We start from the raw sequence: 17,009 nt of genomic DNA, 5'->3' as shown, positions 1-17,009 counted from the left end.
GTGTTAATGTATGTTTTGTAGCCTAATAAATGTCGAAATCTACAAAGTAACTATGAAGTTGTCAAAATAATGTAGTGGAGTAAAAGTACAATATTTGGATCTGAGATGTAGTTGAGTATAGAAGTACAATTATTGGAAATACTCAAGTAAAGCACAAATACAGTATAGGTATTACTTAAGTAATTGTACTTAGCCGATCTGCAACACTGTGCAAAAAACAAGGATTACGGGCAGATATACTAAATGTAGAGGCCATGTAAATCCAGTAAAATTACGGTCGAGTACGGTTGTTTACCTGCCTGGAATCAGCAAATCTACGGGTATGTAGATGTCCGAATTGTATCAACGTAAATATGCAAGGCCCCCTGCTGTGGCTGCTTCCTACCAGTCACACCTCTTGGGCAAGAATCCCCCCCAACCCCCACAACCCCCTCCCAATTCAATTCAATGGAGCTTTATTGGCATGAAGAAAACATACATTTACATACTACCAAAGCACATCTGATTGGAAGTCTGTTTCATGCCCCCCCCCCCCCCCCCCCCATCCCCCACCCCACTGGCAAGCTGTATCTATTTTTGCCGCATGTATGCTCACCTATAATTTCTGCCCAAAGTGTATGTTTTGCTGATTATGATGTGACCAGAATAGAGATGCTGGGGTTCAGGTGGTCACCTGCACACCGTCATCACAGATGGCACCTGTAATTAATCCATTCTGGGCGGGAAACCCCTTTTGGTGTTTTAAAACATTATGTTATACTTTATGTTATTGGAAAAAATAGCAGATCTAACAAGCTGGTAGCGCGGCACCGAGTGCCGCGCTACGAGCTTGTAGGTCTGCTATTTTTTGAAAAATTGTGAAAATGTGGCACAAATCTATTATTTCAGAGCATTTTTAGCTCAAATCTTTGCTTCTGCATGGGGGGGTCCCCGGAACAACATATTTTCAGATGGGGGTCCTCGGCCAAATTCAGATAATTATGGGGGTTTTCTTGACATGAAAAAGGTTGAGCACCACTGACACATAGAAACATAGGTTTTTCAGAAACATAGGTTTTTTTTTAATCGACCTCAGTCCAAAATGGGTTAAAGTGTAATTAGCAAAGAGTTACCCACGGTGACACATTGTCCTATACACACACGTGGTCGCGGTACGCACGCACGCACGCACGCACGCACGCACGCACGCACGCACGCACGCACGAAAAATTACAAATGTCAAACTCTCTATCCAAAGCAGGGCACACAGAAAGACATAAATTAGATGTACTGTAATTACCCGTGCGTTTTTTCTTTTTTTTGTATTATTATTATTTATTTATTTTGCCAGCGCAATGACACAACATTGGTCAACATTGTGAACTCCTACCGCTCCAGAGTTCAAGGAGTTAGCGTTGCCTAACCTCGCTCCTAACCTCCCTCCTAACCTCCCTCCTAACCTCCCTCCTAACCTCGCTCCTAACCTCCCTCCTAACCTCCCTCCTAACCTCGCTCCTAACCTCCCTCCTAACCTCCCTCCTAACCTCCCTCCTAACCTCCCTCCTAACCTCGCTCCTAACCACGCTCCTAACCTCGCTCCTAACCTCCCTCCTAACCTCCCTCCTAACCTCGCTCCTAACCTCGCTCCTAACCTCGCTCCTAACCTCCCTCCTAACCTCGCTCCTAACCTCGCTCCTAACCTCGCTCCTAACCTCGCTCCTAACCTCCCTCCTAACCTCGCTCCTAACCTCCCTCCTAACCTCGCTCCTCCTAACCTCCCTCCTAACCTCGCTCCTAACCTCGCTCCTAACCTCGCTCCTAACCTCGCTCCTAACCTCCCTCCTAACCTCGCTCCTCCTAACCTCCCTCCTAACCTCGCTCCTAACCTCGCTCCTAACCTCCCTCCTAACCTCGCTCCTAACCTCCCTCCTAACCTCGCTCCTAACCTCCCTCCTAACCTCGCTCCTCCTAACCTCCCTCCTAACCTCCCTCCTAACCTCGCTCCTAACCTCCCTCCTAACCTCGCTCCTAACCTCCCTCCTAACCTCGCTCCTCCTAACCTCCCTCCTAACCTCCCTCCTAACCTCGCTCCTAACCTCCCTCCTAACCTCGCTCCTAACCTCCCTCCTAACCTCGCTCCTCCTAACCTCCCTCCTAACCTCCCTCCTAACCTCGCTCCTAACCTCCCTCCTAACCTCGCTCCTCCTAACCTCCCTCCTAACCTCCCTCCTAACCTCGCTCCTAACCTCCCTCCTAACCTCGCTCCTAACCTCCCTCCTAACCTCGCTCCTCCTAACCTCCCTCCTAACCTCGCTCCTAACCTCGCTCCTAACCTCCCTCCTAACCTCGCTCCTAACCTCGCTCCTAACCTCCCTCCTAACCTCGCTCCTAACCTCGCTCCTAACCTCCCTCCTAACCTCGCTCCTAACCTCCCTCCTAACCTCGCTCCTAACCTCCCTCCTAACCTCCCTCCTAACATCGCTCCTAACCTCTCTCCTAACCTCCCTCCTAACCTCCCTCCTAACCTCCCTCCTAACCTCGCTCCTAACCTCGCTCCGGACCTAAATGAATTATTCTGGAAGTTAGCAGAGTATAATTGAGGACTTGCATTCCTTGCATAATTACATCGTTGCCTTTGTCTCTTTTCTCTGTCCTGTCCTATCTTCAACCCCATGCACTTTTTCTTACATGTATTCTTTATTACTTTTTTCGTCTCGTTAAATCTTATTTTGTGCATGTGCGTACGCTTGCGTGCATGCGTGCGTGTGTGTGTGACTGTGTGTGTGTGCGTGCGTGTGTCCGTGCGCGTCCTCCTCTCTCTGCTGTCTGTCGTCTAGCCACAATAAGCTGACCAAGCACACCCTGGCAGTTTGGTCAGCACACTGGGCTGGTTCTGCAGCCCAGCTATACATAATGTTCATATAAATGGTGCATTTATAGAGCGCCTTTATCCAAGGCATAGATACATAGAATGTGCATTACACATTCACCCATTCACACACACACACACACACACACACACACATTCATACACCGATGGCGGCGGAAACCATGCAAGGCACCAACCAGCACATCACGAGCAATTAGGGGTTCAGTGTCTTGCTCAAGGACACTTCGACACTGACTCTGGGGGAGCCCCGGGTTCGAACCGGCGACCTTAAGGTTACCATCCAGCCACTCTACCCCACTCTACCCCTGAGCCACCGCCACTAGTTAATCCATTTTGGGCGGGAACCCTTTTTGGTGTTTTAAGCATCGTGTTATGCTTTAGCTATTGAAAAATAGCAGATCTACAAGTTCATAGCGCGGCACCAAGTGCCGCGCTATGAACTTGTAGGGCTGCTATTTTTGAAAAATCATGAAAATGTGCCTCAAATCTTTGAATATATATTATTACAGAGTGAACATTTTAACTCAAATCTTTGCTTCTGGGGAGGTCCCTGGAACAACATATTTTCAGATGGGGGGCGGAGGCCAATTACATATAATTTTTGGGGGCCTTGACATGAAATATTGAGCACCACTGACATAAGCTTTTTCAGAAAACTGTCAGGATTTTGAAGACATTTTTTAAATTTCGACGTAAGGCCTAAATGGGTTAAACACCGGGCGGGTTCTGAAGCCCAGCCAGCTACACACACAGTTCATAGTCACACACACTGTCACCTGGAAGCCGGCCAGTGCCGTTGGCCACAGAGCAGATTCACAGAGCAGTTAGGGGTTAAGTGCTTCACAGAAGGGCACTTAGTTGGAACTTGTTAAAGAAAAGCAGAGACCGGTATACGCCACTCGTTCAATTTACCTGCCTGTGCCCACACGGCAAAACCCTGAGTGTCAGTGCAATGCTGCAGTGTACACAGTACAGCAGTGGTTTTCATTTCTTTTTAATATCAAGGCCCAATATTTATTCAGCATTTGAGCCATGCATGCACGGACCACCATTTGATGCAGATTCAGCCTAGACTCAGACGAGAAAGTCAAGAATATTGTGTTGTCGTTGGATAAGATTTTGTCCACAATTCCATGCTGTATATATTGATGTGGTATACCATAGGAGAGATAACAGGCAAACGTTGATCAAAATAACAATTCTTCTCCATTCTCCATAAGGTCCGTTTGGGGTTAACATCATTTAGCTGGGGACCACCTGGAACCCCCTTAACCCATTTTGGGCGGGTGTGGCGCGCTACGAGCTTGTAGGTCTGCTATTTTTGAAAAATCGAAGAACGACTGACATAGAAACATAGCTTTTTCAGAAAACTGTCAGGATGTAGAAGACATTTTTAGAATCTGATCTCAGGTCAAAATGGGTTAAGGTCCATTTGGGGTTACCATCGGTTGTGAGTTCTAAGTAAACACTGCAGCATACTGTAGCTAACCCAGTCTTCTTCTCCCCTTCTTCTTGATGATCTATAATCTCTTCTGTTTGACTGTGGCTGCTTTTATCATAACCAGGTGCCCTGTCAGTTCTCTAGGAATCCTGTCAGTGTCCTTATCGTCTCTGAACACGTCGACTCCATTTCCCAGGAACCTGCATACAGTATACAGTTGGAGGCCATCGATATTGTCCTTTTCTTTTTGCTGAGGTTTGCGTGATCTGCGCAAAAGGACAGTTAACCCATTTTGGGTTAACTGTTTTAAACATGTTATAATTTAGCTATTGAAAAATAGCAGATCTACAAGCTCATAGGGCGCCACCGAGTGGCGCGCTACGAGCTTGTAGGTCTGCTATTTTTGAAAAATCATGAAAATATTTATTTCAGAAAACTGGAGGATTTAGAAGGATTTTTTTAATTTTTGAGGTCAGGCCTAAATGGGTCAAATGATAAGGGACAATATCGGTGGCACCCAACTGTAACACATGCAGGGACGTGCAGAGAATATTATGTTAGAGAGGCAGGCAGGGGCTGACATTCCCTAAAAGGGCACTTTTGGCAACAGAGAGCCTGTAGATCAGCTTGTTTTGGGGGGCGCGGCCCGCACTCTTTAACTGCTGGAGATGCGGCATACGTACGGCATGGATTTATACACAGAGGACAAATTCTTTCAACGCAAAAATGCTGCGTTCAAGTTCAGTGGGAGAGCTCGTAAAACTTTGGACACACGGCATGGAAAGGGGAGCGTTTCTTTCACCATAAATGCAGCATTCAAGGTCTGGAGAGGGCAGTTTTTTAGCCCCTCCTATGCCCAGCTTTGTGTGTTTGTTGTGTACACCAAGGCGATGATTTGATTGGCTGAGCAAAGTACATATTGAGGATAAAAAGTGAGGACAGAAAAGTGAAGACGCAAGTTGCGATTTGGCCGGAATGAGATGATGTTACGGTGACGCTATGACGACAAGAGCGCCCCTCACTTCACACGCGGTGTGATTTTGACGTTTATACATGTGCAACACGTCACATGCCTGACATAAATAACAGTATATCTCTATGTGTGTTCTTCTTCTCCTGCAGGGTTCCTGAGCACGGGCGACCAGGCGGCCAAGGGGAACTACGGCCTGCTGGACCTGATCCAGGCGCTGCGCTGGACCAGCGAGAACATCGCCGCGTTCGGCGGCGACCCGCTGCGCATCACGGTGTTCGGCTCGGGCGCCGGGGCGTCCTGCGTCAACCTCCTCACGCTGTCCCACTACTCGGAGGGCAACCGCTGGAGCAACTCCACTAAAGGTACATGAGAGACATAGTGTTGAACAACTCCACTAAAGGTACATGAGAGACAAGTGTTAAGGTCAAGGTCAAGGTTTCTTTATTTTGTCTCCCGAAGGAGAAATTTGTCTTGGACCCCAAGGACCCGTCCTGCAGCATACAGATACAATACAATACAATACAATACAATACACAATACAAGACAACAAAGGCACACAGTGACCCGTACAACATTAAAATACCACACACCACCATACCTAGTGCAAAAGAGGGGAAGAACATCACCTCAAAACGTTCGTCCCCTACCCTGTCTGCCCTCTGCAACTCAGTTTTCCTTACATTAACTTAGTAAGTGATGTTCATCACACCAGGTTACAAAAAAAGTGTGAACAACTCCACTAAAGGTACACGGGAGACAGTGTTGAACAACTCCACTAAACACATCTTGTATAGGGGTCCCTATAGCTGGCACAACATATTTTCAGATGGGGGTCTGCGGCCAATGTATTCATTTTGGGTGTCCTCGACATGAAAAATATTTAGAAACACTGTGTTACAGAATCCACTAACACCAGGGCTCCACCGGGCGCGTCAGCGTCGCGTCAGCGTCGCGTCTCCGTCACCGTCAGGGAATGTTCCCTTTTTAATCAATGAAGGGTGGCTCCACTGCCCGCGCTGCGTTGCGTTGACGTAGACACGACACGTGCATTAAAATTGAACCGGTGCGTTTTTTGACGCACGCGACGGAGACGCAACGCGTCCGGTGGAGCCCTGGCGTTACAATGTAGCCAATTCAACATTTTAATGGGCTACAGCATCGAGACGATCAAAGTGTCTTGATAAAGAAAAGAAACATCTCTGGGCATTTTTAGAAGTCTAAAATTAAAGCCCTGCACTGACCTGATGGCGACCTGAAAGAGCTCATTCCATCAGATGAAGTCCTTCAAACTGAAATGGCATATTATGGAATCACGTACTATTGTATAAGACGCCATAAGCAAAGGCAGGACGCGGGTTGCCTTGGTAACAGAGAGATAACCCTTCTTCACTTTCATTCTTCTCCATCTCCACTTCCCTGCACGGCTCGTCTTTTATTCTTCCTTCGGCGGTGTGTGTGTGTGTGTGTGTGTGTGTGTGTGTGTGTGTGTGTGTGTGTGTGTGTGTGTGTGTGTGTGTGTGTGTGTGTGTGTGTGTGTGTGTGTGTGTGTGTGTGTGTGTGTGTGTGTGTGTGTGTGTGTGTGTGTGTGTGTGTGTGTGTGTGTGTGTGTCAGAGAGAGGGAGACAGAGGTGAACGCTCAATGTCCGTCCTGTGATGTCAAACTTTTAAAAGTTTTCTTTTCATTGCCCTCATCCACTATAGCTCCTTCCCGAATATTGATTGATGTGATTAAAATACACATACTGTACACCACCGCAATGGTGTATGTGTTAATTTATACTTTTGAAACCTTGTTACCGGTATACATTATACATGTACACTCTCAAGAGTTCAATTGATGAATCCTTCCCACTCTTTCCAGTCAATAATAATCCCTGCAACTCTTCCGTGACTCATACGACCTCATCACCTGCTCCATGGACGTGCACACATAGACATCAAAGGGGGCTTCAGCCCCTGCCCCTTTTACCCCATCTGTAAAACAACTGCCCTCTCCAGACCACGAATGCAGCATTTACTGATGGTGGAAGAAATGCAAATGCCCTCCTCTCCTTTCCATGCCATACCGGAAGGCAGCATTCAGGAACATTGCCTTTTGCTTTTGAACTAATTCGTTTCGAAATCCATGTCGTTACACCTGCATCTCCAGTAAATAAAGACTGCTGGGTTTGCGGCCCCGAAAATAGCCGATCTACAAGCTCTCAACGCGTCGCAGCGCGACGCGTTGAGAGCTTGTAGATCAGCTATTTTCGCAATGTTTGTCCAAAAGTGCCCTCTTACGGGATTTCAGCCCCTGCCTCTCTATAAAACTCTCTGCACGTCCCTGACCTGCTCTCGTTCTCTCCCCACCCTCCGTCCAGGTCTGTTCCAGCGGGCCATCGCCCAGAGCGGCTCGGCCCTGTCCAGCTGGGCGGTCAGCTTCCAGCCGGCCAAGTACGCGCGCATGCTGGCCCTGAAGGTGGGCTGCAACGTGCCGGACACTGTGGAGCTGGTGGAGTGTCTCCAGAAGAAGCACTACAAGGAGCTGGTGGACCAGGACATCCAGCCGGCGCGCTACCACATCGCCTTCGGTCCCGTCATCGACGGGGACGTCATCCCGGACGACCCTCAGATCCTCATGGAGCAAGGTACACTACGCCACACACCGGTGGTTCCCAAACCTAGTCATGTCAAGGACCCCCAAAATGACACTAATTGTCCCATTTGAAAACATATGCCAGGGATCCCTCCATAAGAGAAGATTTTTACGGCTCTAGCAGTGATTCTCAACCCGTATTAATTTCAAGAACCCCCAGTTTGACATGCATTAGTCTACAGACCCCCCATTTAATGGCATTTCTATCTCTGTAAAATCAATGTTAATTTAACTCTGAGAGTGTACAAATGGAACCAAATGGACCCGTCAGGGTCCATTTGGTTCCATTTGTACACTCTCAGAGTTACAGACCCATAAGGGTCCATTTGGTTCCAAACTATCATTTAGCTGGGGACCCCCTGGAACTCCCTCAAGGACCCCTGGGGGTCCCCGGACCCCACTTTGGGAACCACTGCACTACACATTACTGGCGGCGGTAGAGTGGCTCGATGGGAACCACAAGGTTGCCGAGCTTGTAGATCATCTGCTATTTCTTTTTTATCGTGAAAACGTGTGCAAATCTTTGAATATACATTCTTTCACAGTGAATGTTTTTTAAACGTGGTTGTAATTGCCTTCCCCCGCAATGCAGGCGAGTTCCTCAACTACGACATCATGCTGGGCGTGAACCAGGGCGAGGGCCTGAAGTTCGTGGAGCTGATCGTGGACAGCGAGAACGGCGTGCAGGCCAACGACTTCGACTACGCCGTGTCCAGCTTCGTGGACGACCTGTACGGCTACCCCGAGGGCAAGGACATCCTGCGGGAGACCATCAAGTTCATGTACACCGACTGGGCCGACCGGCACAACCCCGAGACGCGCCGCAAGACCCTGCTGGCGCTGTTCACCGACCACCAGTGGGTGGCGCCGGCCATCGCCACGGCCGACCTGCACTCCAGCTTCGGCTCGCCCACGTACTTCTACGCCTTCTACCACCACTGTCAGACGGAGCAGGTGGGTGGTATACTATGAATGAATGAATGAATGAATGAATGAATGAATGAATGAATGAATGCATTTTATTTATATAGCACCTTTCCATAAAGTTAAGTGTTTTACAGACAGGATTAAAAACAACAATCATAAAGAATATCAAGAACATCAGAAATAACAAAGCATAACATCAAATGAAAACACATCAAGGATAGAAAGAAAGACAAATAAATAAATAAATGAATATATACATACATACACACATCCATATATGCATATCTACATATACATATATATATACACATAGGTCTACATATACATACACACATACATATAAAACTGAAATTAGGAAAAACACTTGACATACAGGTGGGTTTTTAAAAGCTGTTTAAAAGCAGGCACTGTCTCCGCTTGCCTAAGAGCCAAGGGGAGGGCATTCCAGAGCGATGGAGCGCGGGCCGCAAAAGCCCGGTCACCTCGGGTGACTAGCAGTGTTGTTTACTTCTACGCCTTCTACCACCTCTGTCAGACGGAGCAGGTGGGTGGTTGTCTCAAGACACTTTACATATAAAGCAGAAAACCAACAAAGATCCACCCAGAGCACGCATCAATATTGCGAAAGTGGTAACGAAAAACTCCCTTTTAGGAAGAAACGTCAGGCAGAACCCGACTCTAGGGTGGGCGGCCATCTGCCTCGACCGTGTCGGGGGTGAAAGAAAGAAAGAAAATAGACAGGCAAAGAGATGCAGTCAAATACAAGTAGCAATAACAATAATAATGAATAATATAATATGGTATAGCAGTGTTGTCGGATAATAATTACATAATTCGACCTGCACTCCAGCTTCGGCTCGCCGACGCGCTTCATTTTACACTTGGTTGCATGCAGAAAATAGCAGATCTACAAGCTCACAACGCGCTGCAGCGCGACGCGTTGTGGGCTTGTATTTTCAGCAAGTGACGTCATTACGACTGCACCAAGAACCGCCAAAACACATTTTGTTACACTAAATCAACTGTTTTAGTCGACTAAAAAACTAGGACTAAAACTAGAACACTAAAACATTCCAATGTGACTAAAATTAAAGGAAAACTATTCAAGAGACTACGACTAAAACTAAAATCTAAATTTGCTGCCAAAAACCACACTGGGTGGTAGTATAGGGTGGGACAATATGGGTATACCTCCCGACATACATGGGCAACTCAGCTGTTACAATTCCAAACATGGAAACATGACCCGCTTTGTTATTTCATAAAATTAACATAACTAAGGGCTTTGAAATTAAATAAAAATGTAAATTTTTCAGGATTCTGAAAATCCGAAAAACAGCAAAAAATTATTCAGGATTTCAATTTTGAACTTGTAGATCGTCTATTTTTGCTACGACAGTATGTAATGTGGCCCTCCATCGTCTAAGTTGCCCACCCCTGCTTCACGATACGATATCTGTGGCGATATTAGGCCCTCGATAATAATAAAATCACGATATTCTATATTGCGATATTCAATATATTGCAAAGATATATCACGATATCTGTAACCGAAAATGAAAAAACACAAAAATCTGGAATTATGTATTTGTTCCAAAATCTTTTTTGTGTCACAAACTGGCCAATAAGTACATGAATCTTGCCTCCTCCAAACAGTAAAACACTGACTGCAACTTGTCCACAACTTGTCTGTCCACAACAATGGGTACTAGTACTACTAATCAACATCGCGATATTTGATTTTTAGATTTCTTTTTCTGGTTACAGTTACAGGAGTTTTCACTACATGGTGTTTGTGATATGAAATGTAAACTCACCCTAATCACAGTAAACATCATGTCTTCAGTCATTTTCAAGTCACTGTAGTCATTTCAGTTCAAGACTGGAGTAGATTGTGATGAAATCCTATGTATTGAATCGAGAATCATTTTGAATAGAAAATCGTTTTGAATCGAATCGTGACCCCAAGAATCGGAATCGAATGGAATCGTGGGACACCCAAAGATCCACAGCCCTAGTGGACAGTTGGATTCACTCCCCATACACAGAATAATAATACGTTAAATTGTACCGCGCTCCCTTTTATGATGAGTAGAGTTTGATTAGACGGAAAAGAAAATTGCTGACCTGTGTTCCGCTTGCAGCCTAATGGATTGGCCCTCTGAGTAATGCTTTGTGACGACAGCTGCCTCTTTGTTTTAACCCATTCTGACCTGAGATCAGATTCTAAAAATGTCTTCTACATCCTGACAGTTTTCTGAAAAAGCTATGTTTCTATGTCAGTCGTTCTTCGATTTTTCAAAAATAGCAGACCTACAAGCTCGTAGCGCGCCACTCGGTGGCGCGCTATGAGCTTGTAGATCTGCTATTTTTCAATAGCTAAAGCATAACATAATGGTAACACCAAAAGGGGTTCCCGCCCAAATCGGGTTAAACAGAGAGTGACACAGTGCGCTCCACGCAACAGAGACGCCCTAAATAGGCTCTACTTGTATAAGCACATCTCAGTGTTAATATTCAGACATTTATGGTAATTGATTGTATTGTCGTGTACCCTTGCCCTACCTGTAATTAAAGTGTAATTAATGTAATTAGACAGCCACCTGCGAATAGAGAGAAATCTAGAGTCTGGGCTCCCTCCTTCTTTAAGTATAATTAGTTTAACCCAATTTGGGCGGGAACCCCTTTTGGTGTTTTTTAAGCAATATGTTATGTATACTTTAGCTATACTTTAGCTATTGAAAAATAGCAGATCTACAAGTTCATAGCACGGCACCGAGTGCCGCGCTATGAACTTGTAGGTCTGCTATTTTTGAAAAATCGTGAACATGTGCCTCAAATCTTTGAATATATAATTCTTTCAGAGTTTCTAACTCAAATCTTTGCTTCCCGGGGAGGTCCCTGGAACAACATATTTTCAGATGAGGGTCGGCGGCCTATTACATATAATTTTTGGGGTCCTTGACATGAAATATTGAGAACCACTCAAAACATTTTGAAAAGTATTTTTTGAAATTTCGACGTCAGGCCTAAATGGGTTAAGCAACAATACATCATTTTAACCTCTAACGACATGTTGCGTGCTACGTGCTGAAGTCTCTGCCGCTCGGGGCCTTGGCAACAGGAGGCGGTGCACACTGTGAACACTGTGATCTTCACATCAAGCTCACAGCCTGCACGACTTCCCTTTCTTCCTGTCCCTAGTTTCTCTATAGGCTACCTCTTAACCCATTTTAAAAATAAAAAAATGTTCGCTCCGAAAGAATATATATTCAAAGATTTGTGCTGCATTTTTACGATTTTTCAAAAATAGCAGACCTACAAGCTCGTAGCGCGCCACTCGGTGGCGCGCTATGAGCTTGTAGGTCTGCTATTTTAAGTATAACATAATGCTTAGTTAAAACACCAAAAGGGGTTCCCGCCCAGAATGGGTTAACTCAGTGGTTTTCAACCAGTGGTCCTTGACAGGGTTCCAGGTGGTCCCCGTGCAGCTAAATGATGGAAAGTTGGTAACCAAGTGGACCCTTGTAGTAGATAAATATCTACTACAAGGGTCACAGCCCAAACTGACACTCTTGCGAGTGTCAGTTTAAAAACCAAATAGAACTCTTACAGAGCTTTAACTCTTGATAGTCTAAAATGAAACCAAATGGACCCTCTCGAGTCTCTAGAGTTCAATTTGTGTTAAACGTCTGCATTACTTAATTTACGAGAAGTCTACAATTAGAGAATGTAGAAAATAATTGTTATATTGATAAATAATATAGCAAGGCTAAATGTCATCAAACGGTGGTCTAGGCTTTGGGTCCGCAAGGCTAAATGTCATCAAACGGTGGTCTAGGTTTTGGGTCCGTAAGGCTAAATGTCATCAAACGGTGGTCTAGGTTTTGGGTCCGAGAGGCTAAATGTCATCAAACGGTAGTCTAGGTTTTGGGTCCGCAAGGCTAAATGTCATCAAACGGTGGTCTAGGTTTTGGGTCCGTAAGGCTAAATGTCATCAAACGGTGGTCTAGGTTTTGGGTCCGCAAGACTAAATGTCAGCAAACAGTGGTTTAGGTTTTGGGTCCGCAAGACTAAATGTCATCAAACGGTGGTTTAGGTTTTGGGTCCGAGAGGCTAAATGTCATCAAACGGTGGTGTAGGTTTTGGGTCCGCAAGACTAAATGTCATCAAACGGTGGTGTAGGTTTTGGGTCCGAGAGGCTAAATGTCATCAAACGGTGGTCTAGGTTTTGGGTCTGCAAGGCTAAATGTCATCAAACGGTGGTCTAGGTTTTGGGTCCGAGAGGCTAAATGTCATCAAACGGTGGTCTAGGTTTTGGGTCCGAGAGGCTAAATGTCATCAAACGGTGGTCTAGGTTTTGGGTCTGCAAGGCTAAATGTCATCAAACGGTGGTGTAGGTTTTGGGTCCGAGAGGCTAAATGTCATCAAACGGTGGTCTAGGTTTTGGGTCCGAGAGGCTAAATGTCATCAAACGGTGGTCTAGGTTTTGGGTCCACAAGGCTAAATGTCATCAAACGGTGGTGTAGGTTTTGGGTCCGAGAGGCTAAATGTCATCAAACGGTGGTCTAGGTTTTGGGTCCGAGAGGCTAAATGTCATCAAACGGTGGTTTAGGTTTTGGGTCCGAGAGGCTAAATGTCATCAAACGGTGGTCTAGGTTTTGGGTCTGCAAGGCTAAATGTCATCAAACGGTGGTCTAGGTTTTGGGTCCGAGAGGCTAAATGTCATCAAACGGTGGTCTAGGTTTTGGGTCCGAGAGGCTAAATGTCATCAAACGGTGGTTTAGGTTTTGGGTCCGAGAGGCTAAATGTCATCAAACGGTGGTCTAGGTTTTGGGTCCGCAAGGCTACATGTCATCAAACGGTGGTCTAGGTTTTGGGTCCGAGAGGCTAAATGTCATCAAACGGTGGTGTAGGTTTTGGGTCCGAGAGGCTAAATGTCATCAAACGGTGGTCTAGGTTTTGGGTCCGAGAGGCTAAATGTCATCAAACGGTGGTTTAGGTTTTGGGTCCGAGAGGCTAAATGTCATCAAACGGTGGTCTAGGTTTTGGGTCCGAGAGGCTAAATGTCATCAAACGGTGGTCTAGGTTTTGGGTCCGAGAGACTAAATGTCATCAAACGGTGGTCTAGGTTTTGGGTCCACAAGGCTAAATGTCATCAAACGGTGGTCTAGGTTTTGCGTCCGAGAGGCTAAATGTCATCAAACGGTGGTCTAGGTTTTGGGTCCGAGAGGTTAAATGTCATCAAACGGTGGTCTAGGTTTTGGGTCCGCAAGGCTAAATGTCATCAAACGGTGGTCTAGGTTTTGGGTCCGAGAGGCTAAATGTCATCAAACGGTGGTCTAGGTTTTGGGTCCGAGAGGCTAAATGTCATCAAACGGTGGTTTAGGTTTTGGGTCCGAGAGGCTAAATGTCATCAAACGGTGGTCTAGGTTTTGGGTCCGAGAGGCTAAATGTCATCAAACGGTGGTCTAGGTTTTGGGTCCGAGAGGCTAAATGTCATCAAACGGTGGTTTAGGTTTTGGGTCCGAGAGGCTAAATGTCATCAAACGGTGGTTTAGGTTTTGGGTCCACAAGGCTACATGTCATCAAACGGTGGTCTAGGTTTTGGGTCCACAAGGCTAAATGTCATCAAACTGTGGTCTAGGTTTTGGGTCCGAGAGGCTAAATGTCATCAAACGGTGGTCTAGGTTTTGGGTCTGCAAGGCTAAATGTCATCAAACGGTGGTCTAGGTTTTGGGTCCACAAGGCTAAATGTCATCAAACTGTGGTCTAGGTTTTGGGTCCGAGAGGCTAAATGTCATCAAACGGTGGTCTAGGTTTTGGGTCCGAGAGGCTAAATGTCATCAAACGGTGGTCTAGGTTTTGGGTCCGAGAGGCTAAATGTCATCAAACGGTGGTCTAGGTTTTGGGTCCGTAAGGCTAAATGTCATCAAACGGTGGTCTAGGTTTTGGGTCCTCAAGGCTAAATGCCATCAACCGGTGGTCTAGGTTTTGGGTCCACAAGGCTAAATGTCATCAAACGGTGGTCTAGGTTTTGGGTCCGCAAGGCTAAATGTCATCAAACGGTGGTCTAGGTTTTGGGTCCGCAAGGCTAAATGTCATCAACCGGTGGTCTAGGTTTTGGGTCCACAAGGCTAAATGTCATCAAACGGTGGTCTAGGTTTTGGGTCCGCAAGGCTAAATGTCATCAAACGGTGGTCTAGGTTTTGGGTCCGCAAGGCTAAATGTCATCAAACGGTGGTCTAGGTTTTGGGTCCGCAAGGCTAAATGTCATCAAACGGTGGTCTAGGTTTTGGGTCCGCAAGGCTAAATGTCATCAAACGGTGGTCTAGGCTTTGGGTCCGCAAGGCTAAATGTCATCAAACGGTGGTCTAGGTTTTGGGTCCGCAAGGCTAAATGTCATCAAACGGTGGTCTAGGTTTTGGGTCCGCAAGGCTAAATGTCATCAAACGGTGGTCTAGGTTTTGGGTCCGCAAGGCTAAATGTCATCAAACGGTGGTCTAGGTTTTGGGTCCGCAAGGCTAAATGTCATCAAACGGTGGTCTAGGCTTTGGGTCCGCAAGGCTAAATGTCATCAAACGGTGGTCTAGGTTTTGGGTCCGCAAGGCTAAATGTCATCAAACGGTGGTCTAGGTTTTGGGTCCGCAAGGCTAAATGTCATCAAACGGTGGTCTAGGTTTTGGGTCCGCAAGGCTAAATGTCATCAAACGGTGGTCTAGGCTTTGGGTCCGCAAGGCTAAATGTCATCAAACGGTGGTCTAGGTTTTGGGTCCGTAAGGCTAAATGTCATCAAACGGTAGTCTAGGTTTTGGGTCTGCAAGGCTTAATGTCATCAAACGGTGGTCTAGGTTTTGGGTCCGTAAGGCTAAATGTCATCAAACGGTGGTCTAGGTTTTGGGTCTGCAAGGCTAAATGTCATCAAACGGTGGTCTAGGTTTTGGGTCTGCAAGGCTAAATGTCATCAAACGGTGGTCCGGGGCTCAAATGCCGAATAAATAATGCACCTTGATATGAAAATGGTTGACTTGAAAACCACTGACTGCCTTTAATGCACCGTATAACGAAGCAGAAATGTCATGAAACTATAAAATATATATATATCATATACATTCGTTCCGCTTCACATTCTTGAAAAATACAAGACTTTGTTGTTGTGTTTTTTTTGGCTTCTTTCATGTCCCAGTGTGTTTGCGTGTCTTCTTGACATGATAAAAGTCGCACCAAAAACAGCCCCTTGCGTTTTCTTTTCATCCGTATTGTTAAGGCATTTAGGCCTGAGGACGCATCTGTGTCACCTTCTAGCTTTTAACCATTATTTTAAACTTTAGCTGTTGAAAAATAGCTACAAGCTCATAGTGCATCTCACGAGCTTGTAGATCTGCTATGATTTTTGAAAAATCTTGAAAATGTGGTGCAAATCATTTCAATATACTGTATATTCTTTCAGAGCGAACGTTTTTAACTCAAATATTTGCTTCCCTGGAACAACATATTTTCAGATGGGGGTCCGTGGCCAAGTACAGATAATTCTGTGGGTCCCTGACATGAAATAGTTTGAGAACCACTGACATAGAAACAGCAAACTATCATGATTTAGAAGACATTTGTAGAATCTGTTGTCAGGTCTTAATGCATTAAAACAACAAGGTGATTGTGATTGGCTTCTCCTGTGCTGATCCTTACAGGTGCCTCCATGGGCGGACGCGGCTCACGGCGACGAGATCCCGTACGTGTTCGGCCTGCCGATGATCGGCCCCACGGAGCTGTTCCCCTGCAACTTCTCCAAGAACGACGTGATGCTCAGCGCCGTGGTCATGACGTACTGGACCAACTTCGCCAAGACGGGGTGAGATATGCAACTACCAGGACATATGTGACCAGATTTGACTGAGGGACTGCCATTGGATTTTTTTTTAATTTTCGTTTTTTTCATGTCATATGAAAGCAGGGAATCCGAGCTTCAAATTGACATATTGGTTGTTCAGTTTGACCCACCAGTTTTGGAGATATGGCTTATAGAGTAATGTCTTGCAGAAAACAGCGAGTTGACAAAACAGGCTTGAAAGGTTCACTTCTGTGGACTCTAACATTACACCTAGCTACATGTTTAAGCATTTATTTCATATTTACATGTTGATTTCAGCTCTGACACTTATTTCAG

The 17,009-nt window shown here is 45.8% G+C and overlaps 1 protein-coding gene across 2 annotated transcripts in view; it reads left to right on the top strand.

The window, feature by feature from the left end:
- Positions 1-17,009, top strand: part of nlgn1 (neuroligin 1) — a gene marked incomplete at its 3' end in the record, with an annotated part of 342,115 nt that overhangs the window by 317,501 nt on the left and 7,605 nt on the right. The window contains exons 4-7 of one of the 2 annotated variants that reach the window (XM_079506030.1): positions 5,433-5,645; positions 7,644-7,910; positions 8,511-8,872; positions 16,534-16,694. In XM_079506030.1, coding sequence (XP_079362156.1) covers positions 5,433-5,645; positions 7,644-7,910; positions 8,511-8,872; positions 16,534-16,694 — 1,003 coding nt within the window. The remainder of the gene's footprint in view (positions 1-5,432; positions 5,646-7,643; positions 7,911-8,510; positions 8,873-16,533; positions 16,695-17,009) is intronic. The other variant, XM_079506031.1, reaches the window with a different exon arrangement.

Source organism: Electrona antarctica, assembly GCF_951216825.1.
Source record: "Electrona antarctica genome assembly, chromosome: 7".
NCBI lineage: Eukaryota > Metazoa > Chordata > Actinopteri > Myctophiformes > Myctophidae > Electrona > Electrona antarctica.
Note: the sequence above shows the minus strand (reverse complement) of the source record. Positions and strands in the feature narration are given on the sequence as shown.